The sequence below is a fragment of the Budorcas taxicolor genome, chromosome 6 (genome assembly GCF_023091745.1).
Source record: "Budorcas taxicolor isolate Tak-1 chromosome 6, Takin1.1, whole genome shotgun sequence".
Taxonomy (NCBI): domain Eukaryota; kingdom Metazoa; phylum Chordata; class Mammalia; order Artiodactyla; family Bovidae; genus Budorcas; species Budorcas taxicolor.
In genome coordinates, this window is record NC_068915.1 from 91,127,555 (window position 1) to 91,155,080 (window position 27,526).

General features: G+C 42.1%; 1 protein-coding gene across 1 annotated transcript in view; it reads right to left on the reverse strand.

Annotated features, from left to right (window-relative positions):
• SCARB2 (scavenger receptor class B member 2) overlaps positions 1-27,526 on the reverse strand; it is a 76,625-nt gene that overhangs the window by 27,373 nt on the left and 21,726 nt on the right. The window contains exons 2-4 of the mRNA XM_052641635.1: positions 23,545-23,702; positions 7,782-7,929; positions 6,018-6,206 (exon numbers count right to left, since the gene is read on the reverse strand). Of these exons, the coding sequence (XP_052497595.1) occupies positions 6,018-6,206; positions 7,782-7,929; positions 23,545-23,702 (495 nt within the window). The remainder of the gene's footprint in view (positions 1-6,017; positions 6,207-7,781; positions 7,930-23,544; positions 23,703-27,526) is intronic.

The following is a 27,526-nucleotide window of genomic DNA, read 5'->3' on the forward strand; positions in this document are numbered from 1 at the left end:
TTTGGCCAAACAATACTCTAGATGTTGCTATATATTGTAGATGTGATCAGTTCAGTTTTAGTAAAGGAGATTACTGTTGATAATGAATATAGGCTCATTTAATCAGCTGAAAGCTCTAAAAGCAAAATCTGAGGTTTCCTGGAGGAAAAAAAATTCTTTTCTTAAGACTACAGCATAGAAATCTTGCCTGAGTTTCCAGCCTGCTAGCCTGTCCCACGGATTTCATACTTGCCACTTGGCAGCCCCCACAATCATATAAGCCAATTCCTTAATCCTGGGTTTGCTGGAAGTTCATCTGGGTTTTTCTGTAACACCCTAGGGGCAAAGCAAAATGAACATTCTGGCCAACACAACATAAATCCCTCAATAAATATACAAATCTCTACTGATTCTGTTTTTCTAGAGAACCCTAAATGATACAGTAACTAGCACATTCAATCTTTATGAAACTGCCCTAGTGGAACCTACATGCCTCATGAGACTGAACCAGAACTAGGGAATAGAGTGACTATTTGTTAAATCCCATATTGGCCATATTATTACTTTATGGTTTTAAAAAGTATGAGCCCAATTAAACAATGGACAGAGAATTGAAGAGACATTTCTCCAAAGAAATTATCTAAATAACCAATAAAAACATGAAAAGATGCTCAATATTATCAGTTATTAGAAAAATGCAAATCAAAACCACAATGAGATACAACTTCATACCCACGAGGAGGGATATTTTAAAAAAAGGAAAAGACCAAATGTTGGTGAAGATGTGGAGAAACTAGAGCCTTTCTACACTGATGGTGTGAGTGTAAAATGTGGCAGTTGCTATGGAAAACAGTTTGTCAGCTAGTCAAAAAGTTATACATAATGTTGCCATAAGACTCCAAAATTCCACTTCTATAATATACCCAAGAGAATTCTACTCCAAAATTTATCTCTAATGGCCATATAAAAATCTGTACACTAATGTTCATAGCAGCATTATTAATTGCCAAAAGTATAAATAAATCAAATATACATCAACTGAAGAATGGATAAACAAAGTGTGGTATATCCATACAATAGACTATTACTCAGCCACGAAAAAGAATGAAGTGCTGATATTATGCCACAACATGGGTGCGAAATCATTTATATGATTTCATATAAATTCCATTCCATTTATATGTATGTCCACAATAGGCATATCTATACATAGAGAGAGTAGATTCAAGTTACCGGGAACTGGTGGCAATGAGGAATGGAAGAGACTGCTAACAGTCTGTGGGTTTTGGGGCAGGTGATGAAAATGTTCTGGAATTACACTGGTGATGAAATTGTTCTGGTGGCACTTGCACAACTGTGTGAATATAATAAAAGCCACTGAATTGTATACTTTTCAATGCTGAATGTTATGTTAAGTGAATTCTATCTCAATTAAAAAATAAAAAAAAAAAGCATAAATCCAGGGCCAGGACCTGACTACACTTGAATAGAAGAAAGTGATATTAATATAATTCCATTCTTCAACCAAAATTTTCTTGAGTTGTATATTCTTTCCAGGTTACACTTCTTAATGGCACACATACTCTGTACATTCTTACAAGTTCTTCACCTGAGATGGAGTTTTGGTTTATGGGAAATGCACGAGTTACTCTGAAACATTTAAATGTTTAACCACTTAGCTTAGACCACATTTGAGTTAAGTGGAGGACTTTAAGAAGCAACATACACTTTTTTTTCAGTATTTTGGTCTGTTTCTTTTTAGTCTTTTTTCTACAGAAAATTTGTTTATAGAACTTATACATATATATGTAATATACATATGTGTGGCATAAGCCACACACAATTTTTATACATATATACAATTTATTTAGTTATTTGTATATTTCCTGTTCTTCCTAAAAAAGTTCTTCCTAGGTTCAACTTAATGACTTCATATTAGGTGGAAATAATTTAACCACTTTCTTATTACTAAATATTTAGTTTAAAAATTTTTGCTACTATGAATAATGTATGTATATCTTTATGATTAAAAACTTTTTATTTTCTAAATAGACCACTAAAGGTGATATTGCTAGCTAAAAGAACATTAACATTTTTAAAGCTTTTGAAACACATTAGCAAGTTGCTCAAGATCACTCAGTGGAAAGAGCAAGATATATCAATTTACATTCCTCAGATGCCTTTTGTTAAACTTTGCTTATTGAGTCAACAAAAAAAAAAGGGTTTCTTATTTCTTTTTGCATTTCTGTATTCAGTGAGGTTGAATTCTTTTTTCATTCAATCCTTTGCCTTAAAAAACATTCATACCCTTTGTGAATTCTCTTTTCAATTTTTTTTTTTTGGCCTACCTGGGTCCTTTTCATCACAATATTATTTCACTAACTATGTCAGTATGTCAACACTGTCCACATACATAATAGTCACATTGTGTTCCACATATGAAGCTTTACATGACTTTAAGATATGAGAAGGGACCTCTCTTTGAGAGCAACAATGTGAACATACAATAACGTAGAAGCATACTCACACAAAAGAATGTTGAACCACCAAATTTTAAAAAGACACGTGTTTTACTTCTTGCAGTCCTACAACTAACTCAAATGTAGGCTAAGCTAAGTGGGTAAGCATTTAAAGAGTTCAGTCACTCAGAGTTCTCCCCAACTGTTAGTAGCCTAAGAGTCAGACACAGAATATCAATGCTTCCTTGTTACTCACTAAAACTTTTGTTGTTTGAAGACAAACAGGAATAAGTAGGTTTTGTGTTACTGCAGTAGGGATGTGGGTTGCATACAAGAAACATATTACTGCAGGAGGTTGAAAAATGTTCTGAGAATAAGACATCATTCATACTCCTAGCATAATAAATGCATAATCCATCCATGCAATAGGACTGGCTGACTTCTCAAAGATCCTTCCCAGCCACCATCATTTTATATAACACATCCAAGAATCCACACTCACTGGGAGGTGCCTGAACTCTTTTATGGGAGGAAAACAGAGGTACCTTAAAATCAACAGGTACAGATATCCTGACTGGCTTTCCAGTAGGCAACTAAGAGACACCCAGCCAGGCCTCTTGCTCTTGGGAGCTGTCTTGCTCTCACCTTGTCTGTATCACCTCTTCCTACTCACTCTTACATTCTGTGCTGCCATTTAAAGATGAAACAACCAAATCATTTGATTGTTTCATCACTAAAGTCTTTAAGGAAAAAATGTTCGATGGCCTTAACTAAGGTTTTCTTCTTTAGTCACAAGGTGCAGTGAAGCTGGTGGAATGGTCTAGGGGATCAGAGGGATATGTGGTAGATACCACTGGGATTAAGGAAAGACTGGAGGCCAGGCTCAGACAGGTGCAGAGCAGTAGGTGCCAGCAAAGTACACAAGCCCACGGTCTGTCCCAGTCTTGCATGAATGGCAGCCCAAGTGTGGATCTCTGTACTGCTGGCGACAGAGTCAGTATTTGGCTAGAGCAGATAAAAAACTGAACAAAAAACACCTTTGCCTTTTTAAAAACAACAGTAGAGAGAGTTTATTCAGCTCCAAAATGGAAACATATACCAGTCGTTCATATTATTAGTAATTCAGGGTCTTGTTTTCTGAGTGAGTCACAGAAAAGAAAAAACCGGCTCCTGAAATGTGTGTTGCAATTTATAGTTTGCAAAGCACTCTTGTGGACTCTCATTTTGGCTATTTCAAACAAGCTTTGAAGTGTGGATACCTTTATTCTCAAGTTACAAATGATGAAACTGAGGGTCAGAAAAGTCCCTTGGTTATTAAACAGTCAGGACGTGGATCCAGCCCCTCTGAGTCGATGTCTCACGCTCTTTTCCTGAATGTGGGAAATCCATGCCAGGTACTAATCCAACTGAGCAATGCTAGGGTTTTTCACTAATGAGGTTTTATAGAGTTACAGTGGAGGCAAAGAAAGAAGAAAAAATAAAGTAAACCAACACCTTCTTCCTGTGGGAAAGCAAAACTACCAATTTCTTAAATCAGCCTGTAAATGTGAATTACATTTTTAAAAGGTATTTAAGGATATTAGTTATAAGTCTGAGGCATGCATGCATGCTAAGTTGCCTCAATCATGTCCACCTCTTTGTGACCCCATGGACTGTAGCCCACCAGGCTCCTCTGTCCATGGGATTCTCCAGGCAAGAATACTGGAGTGGGTTGCCATGGCCTCCTCCAGGGGATCTTCCTGACCCAGGGATCAAACCCACATCTCTTATGTCTCCTGTGTTGGCAGACGGGCTCTTTACTGCTAGCGCCACCTGGGAAGCCCCATAAGTCTGATGAGGTCAGTGTAAAAACAAAAAGCAAGCTATACAATGAAAATTATCAGAGAAATACTGAGGTATGAGGAATAGAATCTACTTGGCAGATGGGTGGTAGCCTTTGTATCTCTCTGTAGGGAGTTTCCCTGAAATTATTTCTAGACAGGAGTTTAGTCACAACAAGAAATCAGTGCTTCCTCTGGTCCCATGGAAGCTGGGCTCCTGTCAGATGGAACCTTCCAGGGAACATCGATTGGGTCTGCTTGCCCAGAGTGAAGGATTTAGGGTTGGTAGGACCCGAGTCCTAGGACCCTCCTCCTCTTGTGAAGGTAATATCTAAAAGTTGTTAACCATTTTGTTAACCATAGTTTTTAAGTGTTATATATCCCTGACAGTACAGGGGCTGTGTTGCCACCATTTACCAACTGAAATGCTAAGAGATTATAGGATGAGGTGATATTCTTCAGTAGTTAGAGCCAGAGAATAACCACAAATTTAAAGATGGGGAAATTAATCACAATTACATATCCTGCCCTGAACTTACCCTCTCTTCCTGAGTTTAAGTTTGTCATTTATCAACCTTTCAACTATCCATTTTACTCAAGTTTTTTTTTTGGGGGGGGGGGGGGCGGGCAGGGGGATACAGACTTTAATTGCTTTTAGGCGGCACTAGCAGTAAAGAACCCACTTTCCAATGCAGATGTGAGACATACGGGTTCGATCCCTGGGTGGGGAAGATCCCCAGGAGAAGGGAACAGCAACCCACTCCAATATTCTTGCCTGGAGAATCCCACGGACAGAGGAGCCTGGAGGGCTACAGTCCATGAGGTTGCCACGAGCTGGACAGGACTGAGCAACTAACACTTTCACTTTCACTTTTTGTTTATTTCAAGCTCAAGCAGTTAATAACATATACTTCAAATAATAATTACTTGAATGCTGATAGTTTTGGTTTGCTCAGTTATGTCCGTCTCTTTGCAATGCCATGGACTACACAGTCCATGGGATTCTCCAGGCCAGAATACCGTTGTGGGTAGCCTTTCCCTTCTTCAGGGGATCTTCCCAATGCAGGGACTGAACCCACTGCAGGCAGATTCTTTACCAGCTGAGCCACCAAGGAAGCCCAAGAATACTGAAGTGCGTAGCCTGTCCCTCCTCCAGTGGGTCTTCCCGACCCAGGAATCAAACCAGGGTCTCCTGCCTTGGAGGTGGATTCTTTACCAGCTGAGCTACCAGGGAAGCCCATTTTGGGGGTTGCAAATCAAAGTAAATAAAATCTGCAAAGAAATGATGCAAAATTCCACTTATAAGCTAAATAAATCATAGGTGAAGGGCACATGGAGTTTCAAATTATCCAACATCTTTCACAAATGAGATGTCTTAAAATATAATAAGTACTTCCCATCCCTAACGTACTATCACATCCCTATTTAGTTTCTCGTTTGCCTTTGTCAGGCTGATCCATGGGTTTAGTCACTAAGCCATCGAAACTTGACATTGATCACTCATATTTATGACACTTTGAAAGATTAATGGCACAGCCCCACTTCATACATTTTTTCACACTCATTCAAAGTCAGTGCTGGTAGCATGTTGAAATTTTAGAAGTTTTTCTTCCCCTACTAAAGCACTTTCTTATTTTTCACATACTCTACAAGAGATCAAGAGTGCCAAGTAATTCACCCAAAGTGAAGATATAACCTGGCTTGCAATGCCCTCCTCTTCAGCTGAACACACAGTTTCTGAAAAGAAAAATCGACTTACCCCATAAAACAGGCCAAAATAGGGAGAGACGTCGTGTTTGAAAACGCTGATGAGGGATAAGATTTCATCTTTGTAACCCCAGAGCAGTTCATCCACCGTGTGGGTCACAAAGAGCTTCTGCCGATAGGCCTTCAGCAGGGCCTCGATGAACTCCCGGAGTAAGGGCAGCTGGCTCCATTCCATGGCGGTCTGAGGAGCACAGGCAAACTCAGACAGCTGTGTCTGCACCCCAACCACCTACCGTCCCTTCAGCAAAGGGGGCTGCAGACCTAAATGTAAGTATTGAGCTCAAACAGCTGAAAAATCAGCCAGTGAGCTCCTCTCTGGCTGAGCGTGAAGAATAAATCTCTTCACTTACTGTCCTTTCTCAGTATTACATTTCGTAAATGAGATCCTCACTTGCAACCCAGGAACCACAGAAAGGGAACAACTCTTGCGGTGCATTGGCATCGTTGCCACAAGATGGCACTATCTTCCTCCTGATCGGGGCTGGAGGCTGGGGATGCCCGCATATACTGCCCCATTAGGCAGCTGGGCTGGGCCTGATCTGGGGTCTAATACTTTCCAGGTCCAGGCGCATATGTAGTGGTCACCTAGGAGTTAGGATGGGAGCCTCCGAGGGAATGAGTAGAAGTTTCTTGGGTCTCATGTATTTCTATTAGCTATAATTGCCGTTAAAAACAAAGCCCAATACTAGGTTGTCTTCAACAGCCTAGTCTCTGCTATTTAAAAGGAGATGGGGGAAAGTCAATACATATTTTAAGGATTAAAAAAATCCATCATAGGAAGCTAAATATGTACACACTACTATATTTAAAATGGATAACCAACAAGAACCTACTGCAACTCTACTCAGTGTTATATTGTGCCACCCTGGATGGGAGGGGAGTTTGGAGGAGAATGGATACATGTCTGTATATGGCTGAGACCCTTCACCGTTCACCTAAAACTATCACAACACTATGAACCAGATACACCTCAATACAAAATAAGGAGCTAAAAAGAAAAAAAAGTAGCAAGCAAATTCTATTGCTAGAGTTTCTGAACAAAAACAAGAGGTAAAATAAACACTTTAAATATGATCAGCTACCCTCCAAAATCCTAGAGACATGCTTATTTGCACAAGTCTGATCCTGAACACACAGGAAGAAACTGAAAAAAAAATTCTTAAAATTTGCACTTTGTCACCATTTGAAGAGACCACATTTGAAAAACCTCAAAAAGTCTAAAATGAACTTTAAAGAATGGAAGGGGAGATACATATATACACATACACATATTAAAAAATTAAAATATGTACATATTAAAAATATATATATACACCTACATATATAACTTAATAGCTCCTAAAAGCCCCAAGGAGATCCAACCAGTCCATCCTAAAGGAGATCAGTCCTGGGTGTTCATTGGAAGGGCTGATGCTAAAGCTGAAACTCCAATACTTTGGCCACCTCATGCGAAGAGTTGACTCATTGGAAAAGACCCTGATGCTGGGAGGGATTGGGGACAGGAGGAGAAGGGGACGACAGAGGATGATATGGCTGGATGGCATCACCGACTCGATGGACATGAGTTTGGGTAAACTCCGGGAGTTGGTGATGGACAGGGAGGCCTGGCGTGCTGCAATTCATGGGGTCGCAAAGAGTCGGACATGACTGAGTGACTGAACTGGACGGAACTGAAAAGTAAAACTGTAATGGACTTAGCTTAGCTTTTTCCTTTCTTCTAAAATCCACAATAATGAGATTTAAAATGCCTACTTACCAATGCAGGAATATTTATTGTTCTAAGTAAGTCAATTTTCGGGTCTCCAACAGATTTGTCTCGTTCAAAAACATAGGCCTTGTTGCTCACAGCGGATATTGTCGTTCCATTATCTCCAAATTGAATTTCGTCTTTGTTTCTGAGTTCCCTAAAAGAAAGAAAAGGATCTTGTTGAAAATAGGCAACACTTTGTTAAGTAATACAATTTTCATTTCTTTCATCACTAAAGTTATTTTCAATATAACATTCTCAGTATACTGGGAGAAACTGCAGATACTGACCCCCCTAAACACTGGAGATTCCAGCTATAATGTGGGAAGGAAATAAGACCCCAGAGAGAGTAAAAAACCTGTTGCTTTCCTTCTTTTCACTCATAATTTGGAAAAGCAATATGGGGTTACTTTGACTAGGCAATCAAAGCCAATAACTCTCTCTGAGGTTATAGTTTGGTTCCAAAACATTTTCAGATTTTTCAGTTTATAGATTCAATTTCCATTTCAATATGTCTACCAGTGTCTTTTCATTTAGTTGAATTCAATTGAAAATTAATTTAACAAAATGAATGTCCAAGGCTCAGTCAATTAGAGGAGTTCACTCATGGTTTTGATATCCAGTTCAGCCTGGTTCGGGAGAGTGCCCCCAAATGAGGTATTGGCAAAGTTGGTAGGAAGTGCCTATTGCCAGGCCTGGGATTAGGGTGAGGGAAAGGATGCACCTGTCTTGGGTACAAAATGTAAGAGGGGCCCAAACACTCTGTAATCAAAATAAATAATATTTTAATGCAATTTTAAAAATCAAAATTAATGCCAAAAATTCATGATGAACAAAATATCAGAATTTTACATAAAAACAGGACCGATGTTTTGTTCATTAAATGCCTCATGCCCGTTGTGAATCTGCCTGGTCCACAGTATATGGTCATTAAATTCCCATGTTTTTCCTTCTCTCCCATGACTGCATACTGTTCTTCCTGTTCCATCTAGGGCTGTGTTGTCTTACCTGGTAGGCCTGTGTCTGCTGAACGTTTGAACTGGGGCTAATTGGAACTGAAATGGGTTGTAAGGATGAGATACACACCAGATTTCAAAAACAGTACCAAAAAGAAAAAAGTAAAATATCCAATGTTTTAATATCAATTACATGTTTAAAAGATACTATTTTATTCTGTTTATTTTTAAAGTGAAGTATAGTTGCTGTGCAATATAAGTTATAGGTTTATAATATAGTGATTCACAAGTTAAAAAATTAATTTATAGTCACTATAAAGTATTGGCTACATTCCCTGTGTTGTGCAATATAACCCTGTAGCTTATTTTATACCTAATAGTGTGTGCCTGTTACTCCCTTACCCTTAGACTGGCCCTTGTTCCCTCCCCACTGGTAACCACTAGTTTGTTCTCTATGTCTGTGAGTCTACTTCTTTTTTGTTATATATTCACTAATTTGCTGTATTTTTCAGATTCCACATAGAAGTGATATCATACGGTAATTTACCTTGCTATGACTTATTTCACTTAGCATAATGCCCTTTAAGTACATCTAAGTTATTGCAAATGACAAAATTTTGTTCTTTTTTTATAGCTGAATAGTACTCAATTGTATCTGTGTATGTTTGTGTGTGTGTATACATACCACATCTTTATCCATTCAGAAATGATACTATTTTAGAATGAGTAAAATAAACATATATTATTTAAATTAGTTGCATGTTTCTTTTTACTTTCTTGAATGTGGTTACTAGAAAAATCTGAAATGCATAGGTGATTCACATCTATTTCCATTGAACAGAGCTAATTTAGAGTTTATAATTCTGACACAGGCATTGGGCAACGGGGTTACTCACCACCTCCTCCAGAGGCCTTTCCTGACCACAGTCACAAGTTGGGTTTCTCATCCCTATACCACACCTCTGGCACTCAGTCATAAACTGCTTAATGACATTACTTAGATTGTAAATGAATAATCTTAACATCTCAGGTAAATTGTAAGTAAGTCTTTTTTTCCCTTGGAAAAGGGTATGTGGATAATTTTAATGCTTTAATATAAATCTGAAAACTGTTTTGAAGACTCTCAGATATAATCATTTCATCACTTAATATAGTTATTTATCAAAAACAGCTCTATGGGGTTAATCTGGTGGCTCAGTTGGTAAAGAATCAGCCTGCCAGTGCAGGAGATGCGGGCTTGATCCCTGATCCATACGGAAGATCCAGAAGTTGCTCCCTGCCTTGGAGCAACTAAGCCCGTGCCCCACAACTAGTGAACCTGTGGTCTAGTGGCCAGGAATCACAACTACTGAAGCCGAGCAGGCCTAGAGCCTGTTCTTGGAAACAAGAGAAGTCACCGCACCAAGAAGCCAGCGTACCACAACTAGAGAGCAGCCCCTGCTTACTGCGATCAGAGAAAAGCCCTCGCAGCAATGAAGACCCAGCACAACGAAAAATAAATAAATAAAATTAAAAAACAAAAAACCACCTGTGATGACCTAGAGGGGTGGGCTGAGAGGTTCAAAGGGAAGGGATCTATGTATACATACAGCTGATTCACATAGTTGTACAGCAGAAATGAATACAACATTGTAAAGCAATTATACTACAATTAAAAAAAAAGAGGGGGGTGGGAAGGAAAAGAAATCAGGATGCCTCTTAAACCTGTTCTAGATTTTAAAATAAAGAGACAAACAAACAAGAAACAAATGCCTACCTACACGTGCATGAAGGTAGACGAGTCTCTGTTCTTCTCTAGTACTAAACAGCAAGTTAGGCACAGTAACATAAATATCTGAGACTGCACAGCTCTTCCAAAGGTTTGACCACACAATCCTTTTTGATTTCACAGAGAACTCTTAAGAGTCCCTTGGACAGCAAGGAGATCAAACCAGTCAACCCAGAAGGAAATCAACCGTGCATATTCATTGGAAGGACTGATGCTGAAGCTGAAGCTCCAATACTTTGGCCACCTGATGGGAAGAGCCAACTCACTGGAAAAAACCCTGAAACTGGGAAAGAATGAAGGCAAGAAGAGAATGGGACAACAGAGGATGAGATGGTTGGATGGGACCATCGACTCAATGGACATGAGTTTGAGCAAACTCGGGGAGATAGTGAAGGACAGGGAAGCCTGGTGCGCTGCAGTCTGTAGGGTTGCAAAGCGTCGGACGCAACTGAGCAATAACAACTTAAAACTACCTGGTGTGGTCCCTGCTACTTAGAAGCTGATAATAAATCCTACTGATGTCAAAGTCCCAGGACAGCACAGGCTCAGAATAAAGTTTGCTACTTGCTAATCACAAGGGCCTAGATCTGATAGATAGAGTGCCTGATGAACTATGGAATGAGGTTCGTGACACTGTACAGGAGACAGGGATCAAGACCATCCCCATGGAAAAGAAATGCAAAAAAGCAAAATGGCTGTCTGGGCAGGCCTTACAAATAGCTGTGGAAAGAAGAGAAGCGAAAAGCAAAGGAGAAAAGGAAAGATATAAGCATCTGAATGCAGAGTTCCAAAGAAGAGCAAGAAGAGATAAGAAAGCCTTCTTCAGCGATCAATGCAAAGAAATAGAGGAAAACAACAGAATGGGAAAGACTAGAGATCTCTTCAAGAAAATTAGAGATACCAAGGGAACATTTCATGCAAAGATGGGCTCGATAAAGGACAGAAATGGTATGGACCTAACAGAAGCAGAAGATATTAAGAAGAGGTGGCAAGAATACATGGAAGAACTGTACAAAAAAGATCTTCACGACCCAGATAATCATGATGATGTGATCACTAATCTAAAGCCAGACATCTTGGAATGTGAAGTCAAGTGGGCCTTAGAAAGCATCACTACGAACAAAGCTAGTGGAGGTGATGGAATTCCAGTTGAGCTGTTTCAAATCCTGAAAGATGATGCTATGAAAGTGCTGCACTCAATATGCCAGCAAATTTGGAAAACTCAGCAGTGGCCACAGGACTGGAAAAGGTCCATTTTCATTTCAATTCCAAAGAAAGGCAATGCCAAAGAATGCTCAAACTACCACACAATTGCACTCATCTCACATGCTAGTAAAGTAATGTTCAAAATTCTCCAAGCCAGGCTTCAGTAATACTTGAACTGTGAATTCTCTGATGTTCAAGCTGGTTTTAGAAAAGGCAGAGGAACCAGAGATCAAATTGACAACATCCGCTGGGTCATGGAAAAAGCAAGAGAGTTCCAGAAAAACATATATTTCTGCTTCATTGACTATACCAAAGCCTCTGACTGTGTGGATCACAATACACTGTGGCAAATTCTGAAAGAGACGGGAATACCAGATCACCTAACCTGCCTCTTGAGAAATCTGTATGCAGGTCAGGAAGCAACAGTTAGAACTGGACATGGAACAACAGGCTGGTTCCAAATAGGAAAAGAAGTACGTCAAGGCTGTATATTGTCGCCCTGCTTATTTAACTTATATGCAGAGTACATCATGAGAAACGCTGGACTGGAAGAAACACAAGCTGGAATCAAGATTGCCGGGAGAAATATCAATAACCTCAGATATGCAGATGACACCACCCTCATGGCAGAAAGTGAAGAGGAACTAAAAAGCCTCTTGATGAAAGTGAAAGAGGAGAGTGAAAAAGTTGGCTTAAAGCTCAACATTCAGAAAATGAAGATCATGGCATCTGGTCCCATCACTTCATGGGAAATAGACAGGGAAACAGTGGAAACAGTGTCAGACTTTATTTTTGGGGGCTCCAAAATCACCGCAGATGGTGACTGCAGCCATGAAATTAAAAGACGCTAACTCCTTGGAAGGAAAGTTATGACCAACCTAGATAGTATATTCAAAAGCAGAGACATTACTTTGCCGACTAAGGTCCGTCTAGTCAAGGCTGTGGTTTTTCCTGTGGTCATGTATGGATGTGAGAGTTGGACTGTGAAGAAGGCTGAGCGCCGAAAAAATTGATGCTTTTGAACTGTGGTGTTGGAGAAGACTCTTGAGAGTCCCTTGGACTGCAAGGAGTTCCAACCAGTCCATTCTGAAGATCAACCCTGGGATTTCTTTGGAAGGACTGATGCTAAAGCTGAAGCTCCAGTACTTTGGCCACCTCGTGCGAAGAGTTAATTCATTGGAAAAGACTCTGACGCTGGGAGGGACTGGGGGCAGGAGGAGAAGGGGACGACCAAGGATGAGATGGCTGGTTGGCACCACGGGCATGAGTCCGTGTGAACGATGGATGTGAGTCTGAGTGAACTCTGGGAGATGGTGATGGACAGGGAGGCCTGGCGTGCTGCGATTCATGGGGTCGCAAAGAGTCGGACACGACTGAGTGACTGAACTGTTGAACTGAATCACAATGATGGTCCTGGTCACTCAGAAAAGGTTGAGTTATGCCCCATGAATTATTTTAATATGGCAGGAAAATAAATGATTGAGATTACTTCATTTAAAACCATTTTAAAGAAGTTTTTACTTTTTAAAACAAACAAAAAGAATTTTTTTTAAACTCCTGAAGATTCAGGCAAAAACCTCACCTCACAGAAGTCAAACAATATGCCTGAGATCAGGAAATCAAAAGGAAAAATTTTAATCAGTTGAAAAACTAACATCTCTGCCATATCTAATTTCTCAGAGGTGTTGGATAAACTAGATACATTCAATATCACCACATAATCCTATCTCCCTTGCCATTTCTGTCCTCCATTCACACAAGGCTCTCTGTTGAAGATGCCTGTAAGAAGTGGCTGAGCACACTGGGTAGAGTGTGGGTTGAGATCTGACTGCCAGGCTTTGCATTTAATCCTGGCTTCATCTGTTACTAGCTTCATGTCTTGGTTTCCTCATCTATAAAATGGAAATAATATCATTCCTTCCTTGTAAGGCAGGCTTCCCTAATGGCTCAGACGGTAAAGAATCCCCCTACAATGCACGAGACCCAGATTTGATCCCTGGGTCGGGAAGATCCTCTGGGGAAGGAAATGGCTACCCACTCCAGTATTCTTGCCTGGAGAATACCATGGACAGAGGAGCGGGGTGGGGGTTGGGGGCCACAGTCCATGGGGTCACTAAGAGTTGGATGTGACTGAGTGATGAAATTAAAAGATGCTTACTCATCGGAAGGAAAGTTATGACCAACCTAGATAGCATATTCAAAAGCAGAGACATTACTTTGTCAACAAAGGTTCGTCTAGTCAAGGCTATGGTTTTTCCTGTGGTCATGTACGGATGCAAGAGTTGGACTGTGAAGAAAGCTGAGCGCCAAAGAATTGATGCTTTTGAACTGTGGTATTAAGAAGACTCTTGAGAGTCCCTTGGACTGCAAGGAGATCCAACCAGTCCATTCTGAAGGAGATCAGCCCTGGGATTTCTTTGGAAGGATGATGCTAAAGCTGAAACTCCAGTACTTTGGCCACCTCATGCGAAGAGTTGATTCATTGGAAAAGACCCTGATGCTGGGAGGGATTGGGGGCAGGAGGAAAAGGGGACGACCGAGGATGAGATGGCTGGATGGCATCACTGACTGGATGGACGTGAGTCTGAGTGAACTCCGGGAGTTGGTGATGGACAGGGAGGCCTGGCATGCTGCGATTCATGGGGTCGCAAAGAGTCGGACTTGACTGAGCGAGTGAACTGAACTGAGAGACTAACACTCTCACTTTCCTTGTAGGGCTGCCATGAGAATTAAATCCACAGAAGCTTGTCATCCAGTCAGAATACTACCGAACACACACCAAGTGCTTTACGAAACATTAGCTTCTAGTACCCAATGGGAAAAGCAAAGGAGAAAAGGAAAGATATAAGCATCTGAATGCAGAATTCCAAACAATAGCAAGGAGAGATAAGAAAGCCTTCCTCAGCGATCAATGCAAAGAAATAGAGGAAAAGAACAGAATGGGAAAGACTAGAGATCTCTTCAAGAAAATTAGAGATACCAAGGGAACATTTCATGCAAAGATGGGCTCGATAAAAGACAGAAATGGTATGGACCTAAGAGAAGCAGAAGATATTAAGAGGTGTCAAGAACACACAGAAGAACTGTACAAAAAAGAGCTTCACGACTAAGATAATCACGATGGTGTGATCACTCACCTAGAGCTAGACATCCTGGTATGTGAAGTCAAGTGGGCCTTAGCAAGCATCACTATGAACAAAGTAGTGGAAGTGATGGAATTCCAGTTGAGCTATTTCAAATCCTGAAAGATGATGCTGTGAAAGTGCTGCACTCAATATGCCAGCCAATTTGGAAAACTCAGCAGTGGCCACAGGACTGGAAAAGGTCAGTTTTCATTCTAATCTCAAAGAAAAGCAATGCCAAAGAACGAGCAAACTACCACACAATTGCCCTCATCTCACACGCTAGTAAAGTAATGCTCTAAATTCTCCAAGCCAGGCTTCAGTAATACATGAACCGTGAACTTCCAGATGTTCAAGCTGGTTTTAGAAAAGGCAGAGGAACTAGAGATCAAATTGCCAACATCTGCTGGATCATGGAAAAGCAAGAGTTCCAGAAAAACATCTGGTTCTGCTTTATCGACCACGCCAAAGCTTTTGACTGTGTGGATCACAATAAACTGTGGCAAATTCTGAAAGAGATGGGAATACCAGACCACCTGACCTGCCTCTTGAGAAACCTATATGCAGGTCAGCAAGCAACAGTTAGAACTGGACATGGAACAACAGACTGGTTCCAAATAGGAAAAGGAGTACGTCAAGGCTGTATATTGTCACTCTGCTTATTTAACTTATATGCAGAGTACATAGTGTTAAATGCCAAGATGGATGAAGTACAAGCTGGAATCAAGATTGCCGGGAGAAATATCAATAACCTCAGATATGCAGATGACACCACCCTCATGGCAGAAAGTGAATAGGAGTTAAAAAGCCTCTTGCTGAAAGTGAAAGAGGAGAGTGAAAAAGTTGGCTTAAGGCTCAACATTCAGAAAACGAAGATCATGGCATCCGGTCCCATCACTTCATGGCAAATAGACAGGGAAACAGTGGAAACAGTGTCAGACTTTGTTTTTTGGGCTCCAAAATCACGGCAGATGGTGACTGCAGCCATGAAATTAAAAGACGCTTACTCCTTGGAAGGAAAGTTATGACCAACCTAGATAGCATATTAAAAAGCAGAGATATTACTTCGCCAGCAAAGGTCCATCTAGTCAAGGCTATGGTTGTTCCAGTGGTCATGTATGGATGTGAGAGTTGGACTGTGAAGAAAGCTGAGTGCCGAAGAATTGATGCTTTTGAACTGTGGTGCTGGAGAAGACTCTTGAGAGTCCCTTGGACTGCAAGGAGATCCAACCAGTCCATTCTAAAGGAGATCAGTCCTGGCTGTTCATTGGAAGGACTGATGCTAAAGCTGAAACTGCAGTACTTTGGCCACCTCAGGCGAAGAGTTGACTCACTGGAAAAGACCCTGATGCTGGGAGGAATTAGGGCTGGAGGAGAAGGGGGTGACAGAGGATGAGATGGCTGGATGGCATCACTGACTCGATGGACGCGAGCCTGAGTGAACTCCGGGAGTTGGTGATGGACAGGGAGGCCAGGCGTGCTGCGATTCATGGGGTCGCAGAGTCGGACACGACTGAGCGACTGAACTGAACTGAACTGAACCCAACGCGAGAGGGGCTTGTGGTAAGTTCTCCAGATGCAGAGATGTTAAGACCTGGGTCCTGTCCTCAGAGAATCCAAGGCAGAGCACAGCAGGCTGCTGTTTACAGGGCTACCTCACAGGTAGAAAGAGCTCTGAAGCTGACCCCAAGCTGTCAGTTCAGAGGAGGGGCGGCGACTAGAAAGGGCGCCCCGAGGGAATGCGGGACCTGAACGCACTTAGTTCTGGAAGGAGTCAGCTCCCCCAAGGTGGGAAGTGACAGGGTTTCCGAACAGAAGCAGAGCGAGAATAAGGCAGGCGGCACCACGAAACCGCACAGGATGCGTTTCTCCAGTGGAGGGTGAGAAAAGTGCGGTGGGGCGGAAGGTTACACACTGCGGAAGCGGTTACACAATGCGGAGGCAGTTCCGCAAGAGCAGCCCGCAGCTTGGGGCGTGGCTGGGAAGGGACGTGCCGCCAGGGTCGATGGGAGGGCCCGGGTAACAGGGCGGAGCGGGGAGGCGGGCCAAAGTCCAGGTCTGAGCCGCGCGGTCCAGAACCTTCTGTCCTCACTGCCTTGGTCAGCTGGGTTAAAGACTGAAAACCAGAGCCCAGAGCAGGTCAAAGAGAAAAAGCACTGGATCCAGGGTGGGGGTAGCCCATGTTTGTTAGAGGTGTATAAGAAACAGCTTTACTCTTGAAGATGGAAATGGTTCCCCCACCCCCCAAGTGCTACCCTGTCTCCACTGGCTCACCAGGAATGCACGTGCATTTAAAGCCCACCTGGTCACTTCCTTTTTTGTACAGGATGCTGCTGCTGCTGCTAAGTCGCTTCAGTCGTGTCCGACTCTGTGCGACCCCAGAGACGGAAGCCCACCAGGTTCTTCTGTCCCTGGGAGTCTCCAGGCAAGAATACTGGAGTGAGTTGCCATTTCCTTCCCCAATGCATGAAAGTGAAAAGTGAAAGTGAAAAAGGCAGGTATTTTTCTTACTTTTGATTTTAAAAAAAAAAACTGATTTAGCTAAAGCTACTTCTATTTCTATTTTGAGAAAAAAAAAAGATACCAGAAAAGAGCAAGTCGGGTTTATAGAAAAAGAGATAAGCATTCTGTTAAAATAATGGAAACAATAACCATGGCATTTAAATTTTGTCTATCATCTCTTTGGCATTTATACAGTTTGGCTCAGAGTTGAGGTAAGGACCAAAGGAATAACAGAATAGCATTTGAAACTTTAAATAGAATTCCTACCTTGGCTAAATTGCAAGGAAACAAATCCATAAGAAATTAAATGTGGGGGGAAAAAAAAGAATACAAGAAAATAGACTCAAACCTTTGGAGGAAGTATGACTTTTCAAGCTCAGAAATGATAGAAATGTTCATTAAAGAAGAGATTTGGTTACATGTAAATTTTTAAAAGGCAAACAATAGAGAAGCAGTTGCCACAATTATAACAAAGGATTAATATCATTATTATATAAAAAGTTTGTAAGTGCCATGAACACACCCAGTTCCCAGATAGGAAAACTGTGAAAGGACAAGAACTAACAAAGCAGAAACACAACTGGTTGGCAAACATTCAATCCACTTGGTAATCAAAGGATGGAACAAGAACTGACCAATATGTCTAAGAAGAAGCGAGTGGGGAAGTGTAGTAATATATTCCTTCTATCTCTTGAATATTATCACAAAAATGTATTTATATAAATAAGACAAAGACATACATGGGAAAATACCTATCACGTAATATTCAGTGAGTAGAATATACATGTATGTATATGAACATGCTTCCCAGGTGGTGCAGCGGTAAAGAATCTGCCTGCCAATGCAGGTAGATGCAGGCAACTTAGGTTTGATCCCTGGGTGAGGAAGGTTCCCTGGAACAGGAAATGGCAACCCACTCCAGTATTCTTGCCTGGGAAATTCCATGGTCAGAGAAGCCTGACGGGCTACAGTCCATGAGGTCACAAACAGTCGGACACAACTGAGTGACTGAGCGTGCACACACACACATGAACATAAAGAAGTATAAACAGTATAACCATGCAAAAGGGAAACCCATTCATGGAAAAACGAGAATATAGCCATTAGCACTGGTTATCTAAGAGACAGTGAAACCATGGAGGGTAGCAGCAGTTTTTTAATTTACTGTGCTTTCAACTTTATTTTTGCTGCTTATATATATTATTTTTATAACATAAAATATAGTTTACACTTTTAAAGATAATGCTGTTTATGACACTGTAAATGTTGATTACTTTATAATTCAGTATAACTTAATGGTCAGTGAATTAAAAAAAACACTGATGAAATACTTATCCCTCACATCTTTTTCCTTACTATCAAAGCAGTAATACGACCTTATAAAAGGAATTAACAATCCAAACAGCAAAGCTCATAAAGTAAAAAAGGAGATACTTACCGGGATATTGTAAATTTAGCAACTACATCTTAGTAACATGAAACTGACTTGAGAGGGCCTTTGGACAAATTAATTTTTTAAATGCTTGAAATGTCAAAGAGCAGGCAAAATAGAAACCTGACAAAATGAAAAACCTCAAAAAGGATGCAAAAGTCACTGAATACACAAATTTAGGCAAATAGGTCACCAAGCAATACGATCACAAGGCAAATTAACTTTGTGTCAACAGACCTGTCCCAGGACTGCTCAATCCACAGCTTAATAAAAATGTAAACAACACGTACGTTCCTTAAACCAGACTGACCATTTTGTTGTTTTTTTAATCTACATGTGGAACTTCCACCATATTTTCCCATAAAAATTAATATTCTAGACTTATGACTATGTGACAACTTTACAAAACGTAACACTGTAAACTGTATCCAATCAATCAGTCAAGCCCGGGACTGCCCAGTGTGGTCTCCCCCACCGCACAGACTCCCACCCCCAGACCAGTCCACACTGACCAGTAGGGGACCACAAGGCCTCCCCTTCTCTGCAGACACACAGCTGACTCAGTCAGGAGGGAACCTGAGAGACTATTAAATGGCTGGGGGTGGGGGTGGGGCAGAGCTTCCAGAATGTTCTGTCTTTCCTGTGTAGGGAAACAATGGCAAATTCACAAGTGACAGAGATCAGATCCACTAAATGGTAACAAAAGCCCATTAGAGGGGCTGAAGGCGCATCCTTTGCACTCTTGCTGGGGGCGTCGGTTTTGTCTTAGGGCTTCCCAGGTACCTACCTGCCAATACAGGAGACGTAAGAGATTTGGGTTCAATCCCTTGGTGGAGAAGATTCCTGTAGGAGAACCCACAGCAACCCCCTCCAGTATTCCTGCCTGGAGAATCCCACAGGCAGAGGAGCCTGGCGGGCTACAGTCCATAGGGTCACAGAGTCGGACACCACTGAAGCCACTGAGCACCGTTGTGTCTTACTCGTTCTTTATCACTATTAAGATACTACTTATCAGTGCCAGACAATGGTCCTTTAAATTGAAGAAACTTCTAAATTGGTAAATTTTTAGGGAGCTCATATTATAAACGGCTGTTTTCTTGGTGCCCATGAAAAGAGCAAGTTAAAAGGCAGATACAAAAAAATATAACTTAAGAATTCCCGTATTTTAAAACAAAACTATTTGGAAAGCGTAATTTATGGTCATGGCTTTCCCTTGATGGGTCTTTAGGGTACTACTAAAAACATTAGGTTAATTAACAAGGGAATAGGAAACTCTGAGGAGAAAGTCAAGAGACTGCTTCCCAACAAGGTGACAATTTTATAGGGACTCATCCCAACAGGATAGACATCATCCCAACAGGATAGAAATCCTTAGATGGTAATTTAAAAATGGGATTTTTAAAAAAATGGACATTGATGAGATTAAAACAAAGGCTTTAGGGAATTCCCCGGTGGTCTACCGGTTAGGACTCTGGGCTTTCACTGCCAGTGTCCTGGATTCAATCTCTGATCAGGGAACTAAGATCTCACAAACCACATGGCACAGCCAAACAAACAAAAACAAAAAACAAAGGCTCTGAACCAACACTACCTAAAGTTAAACGGGCCAAAGAGGCCCCTATTGGCCCCCCAACATTAAAGGGGCCCCAAACAAGTCTGATTTATTTACCCCAGTTAAAAAGTTTTAAAAAAATGTTGGAAGAAAATTACACCAAGATACCTGACTAGCAATTGCTTGGTGTAACATTTGGGACAGTTAATCAAGTTGGGGCTTCCCAGATGGCAAAGTGGTAAAGAATCTGCCTGCCAACACAGAAGCTGCAGAAGACTCAGGTTTGATCCCGAGGATGAGATGGCTGGATGGCATCACGGACTCGATGGACGTGAGTCTGAGTGAACTCCGGGAGTTGGTGATGGACAGGGAGGCCTGGCGTGCTGCGATTCATGGGGTCGCAAAGAGTCGGACACGACTGAGTGACTGAACTGAACTGAAGATGGGAACATTAGGGAGTATGGTGACAGCTGGACAGTATTTCATTTCTAGGATTTACCCCCATGACCACATCTACAACAGCACATAAAGGCAGCAGACGCCATGGCCCACAACGTGTCTTCATGAAATATTGGATTTCGTTGGGTTATGATTAGAACCTACATCTTTTTTTCAGATGAGGATAACGATGACAGGAACAGGCCCAGAAGACCCAGAGGGAAGACTGCTGGGGTTTTCCTTTAGTTCTCGGGTGAGTTTATTCTTACAGGGAGTCAGTCATCCTCCCCACTCAAAGGAATTCAGTTAAACACAGCAAAAGACAAATACTGTATGATTCCATTTGTATGAGGTATCTACAGTGGTCAAATTCATAGAAACAAAGCAGAATAGTGGTTCCTAGGGGCTGAGGGGAGAGGAGGAAGGGGTGTGACATAATGGCTATAACAGCTTCAGATCTGCAAGAGGAAAAGGTTCTGCAGGTCTGTTTTTACAACGATATGAATATATTTAAAACTACTGAATTGCACTTCAAAATGGTAAAGATGGTATATTTTCTATTTTTTTTAAATCATCATTAAAAAATGGTTAAAACTGTAAAACAAACAGGACACTCAAAAATCTTAATTCTGGCTCAACTTCAGTCCCCTGGCTGTACACCCTCAAATGCAGGCCTTGCTTAACCTAGTCCATGGAGTTTCTTGAGGCATTAAATGTACAAAAATGCTTTTTAAAATGAGGACCAAAGTGTTGTCTTTTTTTTTGTTTTTCAAATTCTACTATACAATGATAATACAGGCTTTCCCTTGTGGCTCAGCTGGTAAAGAATCTGCCTGAAATGCGGAAGACCTGAGTTGGGAAGATCCCTGGAGAAGAGAAAGGCTACCCACTCCACTATTCTGGCCTGGAGAATTCCAGGGACTGTGCAGTCCATGGAGTCCACAAAGAGTCAGACGCGACTGAGCGACTTACACTTCACTTCATAATGATAAAGCTCATCTTTACAATTCTGGGCATTGATTTACACAGACTAAGGCAATCCACTAAGACTAATAATAACATGAAACACTTAACTAGCACTAATTCCATGCCAGACACTAGTCTAAGCACTTTATAAATACTGACCTATTGACTTGGTCTTCATAACAATCTCCTGGTGGAAGTCCCATTTTTATCCCCACTTTATTGATGAGGAAACAGAAGCACAGAGAACTGGTAAGTGGCTGAGGGGAGACTGACAACAGGCCATTCGACTCCAGAGTCAGACCCTTAGCACCTGAGGCAGGGACAGAGAACTTTTACCTCTGAATTCCAGCATCGAGACAATCCTGACTCACAATGATTGAATCAGTCAGCAACCATTTATTGAGCAATAGGTTACGACGGAATCTTGTGGCATTTTTACCACACAGCAGTTCTGAAGAAAGATCTATATGCTTCCTCTAATATTATTATTTTTGTAACTTGGTAAAGAGAAGCTTTGTTGGAAAGATGTTTGCAAAGGTTGTGGGGGAGGTTACTGTCTTGGAGGTGCGGGAAATACTGCAACAGTGGGGAAAATACTCTGACCGTAAGATCCCCAAGCACCTCCCTCTAGTAATCTTTCTAAAAAATGATTAAAGAAATTCTAACTCCCCAATGCTTGCAATCAGTGGTCACTGCCAACGACTCTAACCCACCCTGCCACCTGGTTATCTCTTATACTCAGGAGGGGAGGAGAAAGAAGTAAATAAGAAGAGATAGAAAAACAAGCTCCTACTATGTAACACAGGGAACTATATTCAATATCCCATGATAAACCACAATGGAAAGGAATATAAAAAAGAATGTACACATATACATTCAGTATAACTGAACTGCTTTGCCGTATGGCAGAAATTAGTACATGGTCAATCAACTATCATCTCATCTGTGCATGCTCAGTCCTGTCTGACTCTTTCACAACCCCATGGATTGTAACCCACCAGGCTCCCCTGTCCATGGAATTTTCCAGACAAGAATACTGGAGTGAGTTGCCACTTCCTTCTCCAGGGGATCTTCCCTACCCAGGGATTAAACCTGGGTCTCCTGCATTGGCAGGCGGATTCTTTACCACTGAGCCATCAGGGAAGCTATAAATCAACTATATTTCAATTAAAAAAGAAAAAGAAGAGACAGAAAGGCCTGTCTTCAGACTAACAGTGAATTCTGGGAACTGGCGTAAGACTAAGTATGTGAGGAGAGAACAAGGGAAAGACCCTAAAGGTCACTATAGAAAATCATGAGCATGCGTCCTTAGTCCCTTCGGTCATGTCCAACTCTTTGTGACACTATGGACAGTAGCCCGCCAGGCTCCTCTGTCCATGGGATTCTCCTGGCAAGAATATAGGAGTGGGTTGCCACGTCCTCCTCCAGGGGACCTTCCCGACCTGGAGATCAAACACATGTCCACCTACATCTCCTGAATTGCAGGCGGATTCTTTACCCACTGAGCCGCCCAGGAAGCCATAGAAAATCAGGGGCCACCTTAAAAGGGTCAGGAGTAGAAGCAGCTATTCATGGCTTAGTAACCACATTCTCCAGCTCAGGAAGAAGCAGCTGCATTTCTAAACACAACAGGCTGGGACTGGCCCATCCACAAAGCCATTCATTCACAGCTGTGTGCCCACCACCAGCAGCGCTTCAGACAGATGTAGTTAGAACCTGTGCTTCCCTGCAGCACACTGAGGAGGCCCGTGGGAAGAGACGGGGGCTCAGGTCACAGGCGGCGCCGCTCCACTTTCTGGTTGGCAGGGCAGGCAGGTGCTGAGGACTCACCTGTACGTGTATGGCCCCACTTCTTCCAACCAAGGGGTCTCCCCATTGAGGATTTCCTCTGGATTAGTGACATTGAAGAAATAGAACTGGGTGTACACAGGCAGAGGGGGCTTCTTCCAGGAGTCAAAGGTCTCGGAACCGTTCCTTAACACGATATTCTAGAGGAGGACAAAAGAGATTTATATAGCATAAGGCTCTGAACACAGAGGTAGAGAGAGGGACACCTTCTCCTTTGACCTCCCAGCTCACTTATTTTTTTCACAGGCTGCAGTCTCTTGAGAGCAGGGCCGCGCCTTGTGCCAGTATGGAGCCCACAACTGTTATAAGCCATAACAGGTGTTCAATAAATATGTGTGGTAAAGAAAAGGTGCAAGCTAGAGCCATAGCTCATGGATGGAGACATGGCATCACCAAAACCAAGGCCACAGTTTGAGTACCGAAAGGCCTTATTTGCTTTGTTACCAAGAGTCTAGTGGTCGGATAGCTTCCATGGAAGTCAGGCCACTCTGAGAAGCTGCATACATTCCCAGCTCACCCATGTGACAGAACAGGGCCAGAGGGCCAGAAAGCTGGTCCTTCCACTTGAGGTAGAACCACACCCACCCCTGGGGCTTCCGTGGCAGTGCAGACATTAAAGAATCTGCCTGTAATGGGGGAGACCCAGGTTTTATCCCCTGGGTCAGGAAGATCCCCTGGAGAGGGAAATGACAACCCACTCCAGTATCCTTGCCTGAAAAATTTCATGGACAGAGGAGCCTGGCAGGTTATGGTCCATGCGGTCACAAAGAGTTGGACGACTGTGACTAACACACACCCACTCCTACCACTTCCACCACTAGGGGCTTTAAATGCATTTTCTCATCCAGTCCCCAGCAGACCCCTAGCATAGATTTACCTATCCCTGACTTAAAGATGAGAAAGCTAAGCTGCACTAGTGCTTAGGGTATTCTTTGTCTACAATCTTTCCTTTGTTTCCCATCCTTACTAGGTATTATGGTCTAATCTGTGTGTGTCCGCCCCCCAACAAATTTGTATATTGAAGTCCTAACCCCTAGTACCTCAGAATGTGACTGTATTTGGAGACAGGGTCTTTTATTTTTAAAAATATTTATTTGGCTGTCGGGTCATTGTTGTATTGCCCAGACCTCTCTCTAGTTGTGGCACCCAGGCTCTGGAGTGTGGGGCTCAGCTGCCCCAGAGTATATGGGATCTTAGTACCCCAACCAAGGATCAAACCCACATCCCCTGCACTGGAAGGTGGGTTCTTAACCTCTGGACCACCAGAGATTCCCTGGATACAGGGTCTTTAAAGAGAAATGAAAGGTTAAAGAAGTCATTAGGGTGGGCTGTGATCCAGTATAAAGGATGTCCTTATAAGAAGAAATTAGGATATAAGGATCATGTGAAGACACAGGAAGAAGACAGCCACATACAAGCCAAGGAGAGAGGCCGCAGAAGAAATCAACCTTGCTGACACCTTGATCTTAGACTTCTAGTATCCAGCACTGTGAGACAATACATTTCTGTTGCTTAAGTCACCCAGTCTGTGGTTACTGTTATGACACCCCTCACAAACAAATAGAGCATAGTCCCAAACTAATACACATTGGCCCTTCTATGTAACGAGTAACCTTGCCACCCTGCAGATTTCAGGTGTGGCCAAGTGACTTGACTTGATTAACTGAATGTGGGTGGAATGGGAATGCCCCAGCTTCAAGCTGAGGCCTTAAAGGCATGGCAAATTTCCACCAGCCACCCTCTGCTACCCTGTCCCAGGCAGTTGGTGACCCTTCAGCCAAGGCCCTAAAATGGTCATGTGTAGACCAGCCATGGTGCCAGGAGTCCAGCCTAAGTCAGCTGACATAGCTCAGCTCAAATTGCAGCCAACCTGGCCATAAGGAGTAGGAAGTACATGTTACTTCCTAACATGTATAAGCTGCTGAGTTTGGGGGATTGTTTGTTATCCAGCATTATAAGAGAAGCCTGATTAATACTGCACCCAAGGTTAATACACATAAACCTAATATCTAGTAGCTAACTTGTTATTAAAGAAAAACTGCATTTTAAGATTTAGCTAATTAAGTTTAATATCGAGCTAAGACAAGAGATGGTTGAATGGCATCACCAAATCAATGGACAAGAGTTTTAGCCAACACTGGGAGATAGTGAAGAACAGGGAAGCCTACCATGCTGCAGTCCATGGGATCTCAAAGAGTTGGACACAGCTTAGTGAGTGAAGAACAGAGATAAGGCATAAAGTTGAGAAGGAAGTACTGTTAAATTGAAGCGAGTTAAATAACTACTGCTTTGGAATTGGACTTGATCTGGGTATTGTCTTGGTATTTTTTGGAAAAACTGCTTTTTTAAAGTTAAGATCATTGAGGGGACATATGTATACCTATGGTTGATTCATGTTGATGTTTGGGAGAAACCAACACAATTTTGTACAGCAATTACCCTTCAACTAAAAATAAATTCATTTTTTAAAAAGTTAAGATCATTGAGGTGCTTAAGAAAGATACGATCAGAGACTGAGAATAAATAAACCAGAATGCAAACAGTGACTAACTCTGCATGTTGGGATCTGAAAGTGAAAGTTGCTCAGTCATGTCCGACTGTTTGAGACCCCACGGACTATACAGTCCTTGGAATTCTCCAGGCCAGAATACTGGAGTGGGTACCCATTCCCTTCTCCAGGGTTATCTTCCCAACCCAGGGATCGAACCCAGACCCCACCATTCCAGGCAGATTCTTTACCAGCTGAGCCACAAGGGAAGCCCAAGAGTACTAGAGTGGGTAACCTATCCCTTCTCCAGCAGATCTTCCCAACCCAGGAATCGAACCAGGGTCTCCTGCATTGTAGGCAGATTCTTTACCAACTGAGCTATCAGGGATCTGATAGCTGTTATTTTGATCTGATAGCTGTTGGGATCTGCTAAGTTGCTTCAGTCATGTCTAACTCTGTGTGATCCCATAGACGGCAGCCCACCAGGCTCCCCCGTCCCTGGGATTCTCCAGGCAAGAATACTGGAGTGGGTTGCCATTTCCTTCTCCAATGCATGAAAGTGAAAAGTGAAAGTGAAGTTGCTTAGTCGTGTCCGACTCTTTATTTTCTCCTTGACGAGATTATGTATTTTCCAAATGTTTATAATGAATAAAAAAAAAACAACATTGAGAAAAAAAATTGGGGGGTGTTGTGCCACACGGCATGTGGGATCTTACTTCCCCAACCAGGGATTAAACCTGTGCACACGGCAGTGGAAGTGTGGAGTCCCAACCACTGGACAGCTAGGGAACTCCCAACACTGAGAAAAATTTTTAAAAGAAGAGAGGAAAAGGAGATCTACGGATAAAAAGAGTATAAGCCCACTAATGAAACAATAACTAGATTGCATAAGAAGCAGCTAATGACATCACCTGAAACCCCTCTAGCGGTGAGGATCTGAATCATGATAAACAGAGACATTGGCCTCGAAACAGGACGGAAACCACGCCCTGTGACACAGCACACCACAGGATGCCAAGTTTTTAGTAGTCCAGGCCTCCAATGTAACAGAAGCGGAGTTGTAAGGGAACTTAATGATATTACTCTAGTTCTCAGTGGAAAATATCTCAAGACTCTGCAGGGAAAAACAAAGTGGTGCTGAAATAAAATGCACGCAGAAAACCCACAATTGTCAGAGCTAACACAGTCGTCTGGCGGGCTGGAAATCAATTCCTGTCCGTGAGTCGGCCATGTTATAGGACTGGGGGCTCCTTGTGGTTTGGTACCAGCTGGAACATCTAATCATCTGATTTTTATCCAAACAGCACATTAGTAAAATATTCTTGGCCTTTACTATCGGTACTGATTTACCAATTTGAGGTCAGATTGGTGAGATGGAAAAATTTAAAGAGAAACCGCAAAAACCCTTTCCTTCCAAGCTTGGGATCCAGCTCAGACTCACTTGTTGGGGAAACACCCCCCTCCCCTTCCCCCCAC